Source organism: Phalangium opilio, unplaced genomic scaffold, assembly GCF_054372755.1.
Source record: "Phalangium opilio isolate 3A_F unplaced genomic scaffold, DU_Popi_V2 ptg000329l_1, whole genome shotgun sequence".
NCBI lineage: Eukaryota > Metazoa > Arthropoda > Arachnida > Opiliones > Phalangiidae > Phalangium > Phalangium opilio.
In genome coordinates this window covers 617915-627855 of record NW_028324226.1, presented here as the reverse complement: position 1 = coordinate 627855, position 9941 = coordinate 617915, and the positions used below count along the sequence as shown (strand labels likewise).

At 35.6% G+C, this 9941-nt stretch overlaps 1 protein-coding gene across 1 annotated transcript; it reads left to right on the top strand.

Moving 5' to 3' along the window:
* The first annotated feature begins 731 nt into the window (after window positions 1–731).
* Window positions 732–9928, top strand: Nup160 (nuclear pore complex protein Nup160). Its single transcript, XM_089858997.1, has 22 exons — window positions 732–924; window positions 1048–1159; window positions 1221–1724; window positions 1938–2134; window positions 2595–2755; window positions 2830–2927; window positions 3008–3173; window positions 3679–3777; window positions 3848–4018; window positions 4091–4217; window positions 4788–4947; window positions 5022–5161; window positions 5232–5520; window positions 6055–6131; window positions 6218–6365; window positions 6441–6510; window positions 6932–7255; window positions 7817–8281; window positions 8353–8666; window positions 9243–9597; window positions 9661–9747; window positions 9815–9928. Exons 1-22 carry the CDS (start codon window positions 846–848, stop codon window positions 9893–9895), a joined length of 4224 nt encoding a protein of 1407 aa, XP_089715123.1. The 5' UTR covers window positions 732–845; the 3' UTR covers window positions 9896–9928.
* The last annotated feature ends 13 nt before the right edge of the window (window positions 9929–9941 follow it).

Below are 9941 nucleotides of genomic sequence, written 5' to 3'. Positions count from 1 at the left end.
GAAAATGGTCTTAGCCAATCAGCGCTGTAGAAAATGGTCTTAGCCAATCAGCGTTTTAGAAAATGGTCGTAGCCAATCAGCGCTGTAGAAAATGGTCGTAGCCAATCAGCGCTGTAGAAAATGGTCTTAGCCAATCAGCGCTGTAGAAAATGGTCTTAGCCAATCAGCGCTGTAGAAAATGGTTTTAGCCAATCAGCGCTGTAGAAAATGGTCTTAGCCAATCAGCGTTTTAGAAAATGGTCGTAGCCAATCAGCGCTGTAGAAAATGGTCTTAGCCAATCAGCGCTGTAGAAAATGGTCTTAGCCAATCAGCGTTTTAGAAAATGGTCCTAGCCAATCAGCGTTTTAGAAAATGGTCTTAGCCAATCAGCGTTTTAGAAAATGGTCTTAGCCAATCAGCGCTTTAGAAAATAATAAATATTCCAAGGTTACTGGACTTGAGGGTTCTTTTACCGGTCTGCTAATTTGTATTGATTATAACACGTGTTTAGGTTTAATTGAGAATCCTGCCTCACAGTCACAAATTGTTGGAGGAAAAAAAACCAATATATATATATATATATTTATGTGGTCCCGTCTTTAAAAATGAAATAGAGATTTTTTATAGCTCTGAAAATGGTCATAATTATTTATGCGGTTTTAGTGTAACAAAATCTGGTAGTTTTTTTTGGCGACCCGCAATACATTTTGGCGCCGGCGGGAGATATAGATGGCGACCCTAGGGATGGTGTTCCCCCCCTCTTATTTCGATAATGGCGGGTGTTATATTATTCTAAGTTCGGCTAACGGCACGTTGTTTACAAATAATTAATTATAATATTATTTTAGTGCTAAAGTGAGTAAAAATGTCCGAAGTTGCTTTTATCGAGGTGAGTGCTCACTTAGATTCATCGGACCTATGGAAAGAAATCCACCTAAATACAGGTAAAACGATTAACGAAGATATTCTTAACTTGGTTTTCTTTTTTTTTATTATTATTATTCACGATTATATTTTAAATTTACAAGTTAAATGATAATTAACTCAAACATCACTTAATTAATTAGGGGCGGCTCAAAGCACCCTTCAAGATATAAAACTACCAGAATCAGCTGGTGGATATGTGTACTTAGATAGTCACGTTCTCGGCTCTCCAACGAGCAATCGCAGCATATACTGGTATGTTTCTACCTCGATTTACGCTTAAATTACTCTTAGTTCTTAACGATTATTATTGAAGGAGACACAATGATAATATCCTCGAATTGGTGGAAATGTCTTTAGACACCAATTTAACTGGAAATCATATAAGAATTCATTTTCAACACACACCAGTCTTAGAAGGTGTTTCCATCCACGAAACTCAAAACAAAGTGGTTATTCTCGTAGCTACAGTTTCGAGCGTTCATAAATTAAACTTCAATCATCCCAGAAAACTCTCCGCATCGTTTTCTTCCTCCCATTATACCCTACCATCGATATTTTGCGATGTTACCGCCTCTTCTCTTTGGGATGCGAGTAGCGTTTATTTACTTAATCATTCTGGCAGTGGATTTTCACTTCCAAATACTTCCGCGACGTGTCTAAGACAAAACAGTGACGCTGTTTTTGTCCTGACGAACAACACTGGAGTTCTTCTAGTAATATGTATGCCTTACGGAGGGGGAGGGGTTGTAACCTTTGAAATGAAACAATCATCAGTCATGTCAAGAATATGGAATGGAATTGTTCCATCTTCCATCAGGTAAATGACTAAAAGGTGGAATTCATAAACGTCGGACGCAACGCAATGTAGTACAGGCAAAGGCAGGGCGTCGTGCGCAAAAAGCAGACGTTTGCGCACGACGCCCTGCCTTTGCCTGTACTAAATTGCGTTGCGTCCGACGTTTATGAATTCCACCTTAAATTTCATTAATGATGTCTCGCAACGAGTTTCTAATGATAATATTAAAAACAGAGGAGCTCAAGAAGGAGAGGATATGACTTTAACCCTAGAATGTCACGAAACAACAAATGATTGCCTTATTTTTGCCCTTTGCAAAGATCTCCGTCTTCGTATTTGGTCTTTAGCGAAACAAGAATGTTTACTCTCATTCTTAGTTTTGGATCAGTTTAAAGATTTAAATGGAGGTGGAAATTCTTGGACTCTTTCCGGTATTTATAAATTTAAAATTTAACGTTAAATAAGTATTTAATGTTAATACAATCAGAAGTATATAATACTTCTCTTCGAGAGAAGTGTACCACAAAGCTGGGTGAGTGTAACGTCACTCTTCCCAACATCGGAACACTTAGAGCAAGGTTATTAAAACGAATCACATGCGCGATAAATAGTTCCCTCATCACTTTATCAGTGTTTAAATATTTGGCAAGACGCGCTTGTGCATTTTTGTCCCACGTCAAGACGAGGTTTGTGGGATGATTGCTGGGGATTTAGTGCCAAACAACTATTGAATTCACCTTACGGTGCGATGCCCATTTGTAGTTTGATGAGCGGGAAAGCAAACTAGAAGGGGGAGCCTGGGAAGAATGACGTTACATAACTAAAGCATTAAGAGGATACAGAGTGTCATCCTTCCTCTATTATCCCCTTCTGATACAATGGTTATTTTAGGCAGACACCCTTGTTTGCGTCTATCCTACACTCCAGAAAGTGGATTATACATTGCAGTTTATATTAGCCTACCAGAATTGAGTCAGTTTTGCGTATTTCAACCCGTTGTTGTTTCTGGACAATATCAACTTGTTCCTGTAACTTCTTTTTGCGCACCCGAGGTAGAAATCAAATTTTACCCCTGAAATTAATTAATTTATTAATTAATTAATTTAATAATTAAACTTATTCTCAGTATAATATGATGGATTATCGAATAACTGAAACTCAACTATGGACTTTATGGTTGGATAACGATAGTCATCCCGTTATTTTATTTAGAAACCTTCAAATGTAGGAGGCGAATATTATTTAATCCCCCCCTTTTAATTTGTTAAAATAATCATGGTAATTACTAATTTTAATTAATTCAGGGAATCTGGTAGATTAAGTTCCAGTTCGTGGATTGAGGTTGAATTAACAAGAACGTCTCAAGAAATATCACCGATAGTTGGGCATTTAGATCCTAGAGAAGTTTACATGCAAGAAATATTTTATCCCGGCAGATTTTCCATTACAACAATAAATAAAGCTATTAGTGTAAGTAATTATATTTAAATTTAGAATTAATCACTTTATAATTGGCCTTATTCCTGATCAACGCCACCGAGGCGTAGCGGCGACTTTTGGAACTATAATAATACGGTAGCCAATTACAGGTGGCGCTGGAGTCGATGGACTCTGATGGAGATCTGTTATTTTCTATGTTTTGATTATTACGGTCCGCTTCAACTTCAAAAAACATGTTTTAAATAATTATTATTAACCGAATAAACTCCAAATAGACCAAAATCGAATGAAAACTTACTCCGAAAGTCTTATTTCATAATATTAGACAGAATAAGAAAGGTAAAATCAACTTTTAATACTTTTGAAACCATATCGCTTGTTAATAGAGAAAATAACAGATCTCCATCAGAGTCCATCGACTCCAGCGCCACCTCTGATTGGCTACCGTATTATTATAGTTCCAAAAGTCGCCGCTACGCCTCGGTGGCGTTGATCAGGAATAAGGCCAATTAACAAACGCCTTTTTTATCACTAGATTTATTGCCGAGGCGCTGATACTAGCATAAGAGGTTCAACTTTAGCGACAAAACCGGAACATTTAAGAGAGAAAGTCACAGCTGCTGTTGAAAATGAAGTAAACTTAATTATATTTAAGATGGCGTTTTCTTTGATGGAAAATTAAAATATATTTAAATTTCTTTCAGATTTTATCAAAAGCAAACGAGAATGAATTAACAGATGATGATTATCTCGAACTTCAAATGGAATGTTGGGAAAGATTTTTCTCTTATTGCGTCCAATACAACGAAGTTGGAGTCAAAGTTTTGGGACTCGTTGCTGATGCTTCATCTGGATTGGTTTCCCTCATCAGAAAAGTATGGTTTCCAGTTCCCCCGCACGTTCTCTCAATTAAAACTAATTAATTTAATTACGACGCAATTATTTAGAGCACAATCTCCATTTTGAGACCTTGCGATCCGTTGGAATGTCTCATTTTATCAGATTCAATCAACGCCATACCCGAAACTTGGATGAAAAATATGTCAGTTGTTTCTGGCGGATTACCATTAGTTGGTAAGTAATTAATTAATTAAACTAATTAATGTAATCTCCTTAAAGGGAGGGTGAAGTAGAAAATCAAGTGATTTTTTATTGATTCTTCTACTAATTATAAGACCAGTTTGCATAGTGAAACATTCAGGAAATACCAGCTCCGAATGATTTTAAAATTATTTCAAATTAGGTTCAGATTTCATGGATAATTTTAAAGAAGGTCCTCCGACCAATCGCGTAACGCCCTGCCTTTTTATTAACAAAATTCTCGTGGCACGCTCCAGGTTGAATGAAATTTATCACGAGATTTGATAAAATTTGCGCGCGACGTGATAATCGTGGCGCGAGACATGGAGCGTGCCACGAGAATTTTGTTAACAAAAAGGCAGGGCGTTACGCGATTGGTCGGAGGACCTTGTTTAAAATTATCCTTAAAATCTGAACCTAATTTGAATTTTAAAATCATTCGTAGCTGGTATTTCCTGAATGTTTCACTATGCAGACTGGTCTTATAATTAGTAGAAGAATCGATAAAAAAAGTCACTTGATTTTCTACTTCACCCTCCCTTTAACATCATTCATTATCTACAGATTCAACAATATCCAGAAGTGTTTTAACGATTCTAAAATGTGTTGAGATGATAAGGGAATGTACGAACGATGCCATGCTTGCCGTTTTTGATCATGAACTTTATCATCTAAATTCACCAGAAAATATGGCATCTGACTTTACCAACGAACTAATTCACGAGTAAGGCTAATTATAATTAATTATTATAATTAAAATTAAAATTAATAAACTGATAAATTATTAATTTATTAAAGCCAATCGCAACAATCAATATTTTCAACTTTGGAACACGAACTTAAAGGCGCTCAACATATCGTAGAGGCTTTGGAAACTTTACTTCAAGTTTTGGATTTAACGAAATGGCAAGGAGACGAGATGGATTGCGGTGATGAAAGTAAATTAGATTTAATTCTGATTAATTAATTAATAATTATAGTATAAATTAATTAATTTTTTTTCTTCAGATTCTAGTTTGAATGTTTTATACAGTAATCTTTTAAATGGCAACATTGGAACTGATCTAATTTGTCGATCCATTCATCAAATGGTTAAATTACGTTACGGTTTTTGCCGAGATTTGCTTTTCCTCGAACACATCATAATTAGTATCGGTGATAAATGCGATTTATCTCTGGAAAAATTGGAACAAATTCAATCTAGATTGATTTCAATGACAAGTACTTACACGCAAGGATACTTTGTCATGCAATGGATAACGCAAACGCCCAGTACTGCCGTCACACCAAATACTTTGTAAGAAATTAATTGCCTTAATTTAATTGTTTAATTGGCCTTATTCCTGATCAACGCCACCGAGGCGTAGCGGCGACTTTTGGAACTATAATAATACGGTAGCCAATTACAGGTGGCGCTGGAGTCGATGGACTCTGATGGAGATCTGTTATTTTCTCTGTTTTGATTATTACCGCTTCAACTTCAAAAACATGTTTTAACTAATTATTATTAACCGAATAATCTCCAAATAGACCAAAATCGAATGAAAACTTACTCCGAAAGTCTTATTTCATAATATTAGACAGAATAAGAAAGGTAAAAATCAACTTTTAATACTTTTGAAACCATATCGCTTGTTAAGCCTTGGCTATTCACATCATTCAAAATAGAGAAAATAACAGATCTCCATCAGAGTCCATCGGCTCCAGCGCCACCTGTAATTGGCTACCGTATTACTATAGTTCCAAAAGTCGCCGCTACGCCTCGGTGGCGTTGATCAGGAATAAGGCCAATTGCTATCCATATTTTTTTAATTCATTCAATTATTTTTAGGGAAAAAGCTTTAAGGGAGCTTTATATAATTGAAATTCCAGAACCGAGAACTCAATTGACGTCATTACAAACTAATGGTAAAGTTTAGAACTTTCTTTCTTCTTCATATAATTTCTGTATTTTAATGACAATTAAATTAATTAGTAATTAATTAATTTTTTAGTCTCGAAGTCCATTTTATGCCTATTTGTACAAGAACATGGTAGCGTTTTAGCCAGACGTCTTTTATGCTCAGCCAGTTTGAAAGTGGATAACGAAGCTTCTGTTGGAATGCATCTTTTATCTCTTAGTTCGTTACTCTCACATTTTATGTAAGTATATTAATTAATTAATTAATCATGGAATTATAATTAGTTTCTAAATAATTTCAATTAATAAATTCTTAGCTGGCCGATATCAGTCAATATGGTTTTTCCGGAGTTTTTGCTGTCATTCTCTCAATATCTTCCTCTACAGGTATAAATTGTCATGTTTTTTTTGTTTTTTTTTTTATTTTATTTTATAAATTGTCATGGGTTTTTTTATATAAAGTGTCATGGTTTTTTTTTTTTTTATAAATTGTCATGGGTTTTTTTTTTTTTATATAAATTGACATGGGTTTTTTTTTATAAATTGTCATGGGTTTTTTTTTTATAAATTGTCACGGGGTTTTTTTTTTATAAATTGTCATGGTTTTTTTTTTTTATAAATTGTCATGGGTTTTTTTTTTATAAATTGTCATGGGTTTTTTTTTATAAATAGTCATGGGTTTTTTTTTATAAATTGTCATGGGTTTTTTTTTTTATAAATTGTCATGGTTTTTTTTTTTTTTTTTTTTTTTTTTTTTTTTTTTTCTACGAAAATGTATTTGGTTTAATTTAATTGATGGCTATTTAAGGAATATATTCGTTTGTTGGAACCATGGTGCGAATGGAACAATTGTTCGCGTTTATTTTTGATGGCGAGTACTCACTTGGCGATGGGACAACATTTAAAAGCCGTTGATTTATTCTGCAAAGCTTCTAAGGGAGTTATTCGAGAGAATTATTTAGCTACGAAGATTTTGAAAAGGTTATCAAACTCCGAGGATACGACGGAAGCGATGTTGCTTCAATATTACTTGAAAGTCATTCAGTTATTTTCTTACTTCAATCTTCCTGATTCAATCATTCGTTTAGCGTCAGTCGCTATTGGCGCGGCTCCCGAAAACGACCCTAACTTGGTAAGGTCTAATCTTCGTACGTATTACAGGGTTCGTACACGACCTGGAAATCCTGGAAAACCTGGAAAAGTCAGGGAAATTTAAAATGGACCGAAAAAGTCAGGGAAATGTCAGGGAAATTTAAAGTGGACCGAAAAAGTCAGGGAAATGTCAGGGAAATTTAAAATGGACCGAAAAAGTCAGGGAAATTTAAAGTGGACCGAAAAAGTCAGGGAAATGTCAGGGAAATTTAAAGTGGACCGAAAAAGTCAGGGAAATGTCAGGGAAATTTATAATGGACCGAAAAAGTCAGGGAAATGTCAGGGAAATTTAAAATGGACCGAAAAAGTCAGGGAAATTTAAAATGGACCGAAAAAGTCAGGGAAATGTCAGGGAAAAATATATTGGAGGGAAATTTAGATTGCTTTTCATATATGTTCGCCATGTACGTTATTGCAAAAGGTCAGGGAAATTTGTGGAATTTAGTCAGGGAAAACCTGGAAAAGTCAGGGAATTTCATTCCAAAAATTTTGTACGAACCCTGTATTAGAACAAATTTGCTCAAGTTTAGATTGTTTTTAGGCCACTTTTTGGTCTTTAATCTTCAAATATCATTTGGATATGGATCATTGCGAGGAAGCTTACACGGCTATGACGCGAAACCCGGATTCCACGCGACGTAGAGATTGTCTCCGTCAACTTTTGGTTATTATGTTTGAAAGAGGACATTTGAAACAACTCCTTCAGTTTCCTTTCATAGATATGACCGACGATGTAGTTTTAATATTGGAATCGAAAGCTAGATCGTCTGATTTGGTCTCTCATCGTTATTACGAGTTTTTATACTCGTTTCATTTGAAATGCAATAATTTTCGTCGGGCCGCTAGCGCCATGTACGAATATAGCGGTAGATTGGGACAAGAAATTGTCGGAATCGGTGGTCTATCTCAACAGGCGTCTTGTTTGTTGATGACTTTGAATTGCTTACATTTAGTCAATCCTAAATATTCGTGGATTGTTAAACCAGTTCCAATTCAAACTGACATGGTACTGTTCTTTTTTTTTTTGGCCTATTTTATGAGTCGTAAGTACTTAATTAATTTTAATATTGTCTTTAGGAGGATAAATTTAATTCCATGGGACTTTCGCCTAAAAGAACGTTTGAGGGGGAAATACTAACTAAATCGGAAGCTCAGAATAGATCCGTGGAAGTTTTGGAAATGAAGGATATTCGTAGAGAATATGATTTAATTCATGCCAGGCTACTTTTATTGAAAAAAGATCCTCAACCGACAAATATCGCTGCTAGTATCATTTCAGCTCCTGATACAGTTTCCTTGTTAGTCTCTAGAGGTTTATACGAACAAGCTATCGATCTTTCACTAGCTTATAAAATGAACTTGCATCCAGTTTTTGAAGGATTAGCATCCAGGTAAATATTAGTTTCGTTTTTAAGCTTTAATAGCCATTTTGACAAATTCGGGATTCAGTAGTTATTTTGACGCATGTAGGCTTGGGTATCTAGTGTTTTGACGCGTGTAGGCTTGGGTAGCTATTGTTATGACGCGTGTAGGCTTGGGTGGCTATCGTTTTGACGCGTGTAGGCTTGGGTGGCTATTGTTATGACGCGTGTAGGCTTGGGTGTCTATCGTTTTGACGCGTGTAGGCTTGGGTGTCTATCGTTTTGACGCGTGTAGGCTTGGGTGTCTATCGTTTTGACGCGTGTAGGCTGGGGTGTCTATCGTTTAGACGCGTGTAGGCTTGGGTGTCTATCGTTTTGACGCGTGTAGGCTTGGGTGTCTATCGTTTTGACGCGTGTAGGCTTGGGTGTCTATCGTTTTGACGCGTGTAGCCTTGGGTGTCTATCGTTTTGACGCGTGTAGCCTTGGGTGTCTATCGTTTTGACGCGTGTAGCCTTGGGTGTCTATCGTTTTGACGCGTGTAGCCTTGGGTGTCTATCGTTTTGACGCGTAGTTAATCTGACATGTTTAGTCTTAACGTTTTTCAGGTTTGCGAATGTAAAGCACTCTAATGGCAGAAACAGTTTGGATTGGATCAGATATGAAAATGAAGGTGGGATTTCGAATGAAAGGAGCGAGCAAGAACTTCAGAATCTGCTTGAAAGTTACTTGAAACAATATGATGCGAAAGGACAATCAATTTATCATCGAACAGTTGCGGAAAAATTATTCTCGATTAGGTTACACATCCCTACGTGGTTACGCAATTCTTATAAAAATCGTAACTGGCCGGAATTAATTGCTTTACACATAAAATACAACTTAGTCGAAGAAGCCAACGATCTGGTTATAGAATTGATAGAGCATGTTTTAACTGAAGCGAGACAATGCGCCAATATTAAAGTAATAACATTTTATCCTGATTAATATTCTAAACTACACTATATTTAAATTTAATTCTTTCAGACTCTGAGATTATGGCTTCCCTACACCCTTATTGATTGCATTTTAGGATTATTAGAAGAGAAACGTATGGAAAGCGAATATCATAAGGTAAATAGGTTATAAAACTAACGTCTAAATTGTCAATTAATTCTGTGTTTTTATTAATAATCAACAGATGTACATCTCTCTTAGCGATAAACTAAAACAGTATTTTAATACAGCGGAAAAACTTGGGAAAGATGTAAAATTTGCTTAAAAATCTTGAAATAAAATCATTTTGATAAAAACATTTATTCGTCTAT

Bases quoted from the DNA above. Each gene is read 5' to 3' on its own strand.
- Nup160 (XM_089858997.1), top strand. From the start codon at position 846: ATGTCCGAAGTTGCTTTTATCGAGGTGAGTGCTCACTTAGATTCATCG. The intron at 1,725-1,937 runs GTAAATGACTAA...TATTAAAAACAG, and splicing joins ATTGTTCCATCTTCCATCAG to AGGAGCTCAAGAAGGAGAGG. The intron at 9,748-9,814 runs GTAAATAGGTTA...AATAATCAACAG, and splicing joins TGGAAAGCGAATATCATAAG to ATGTACATCTCTCTTAGCGA.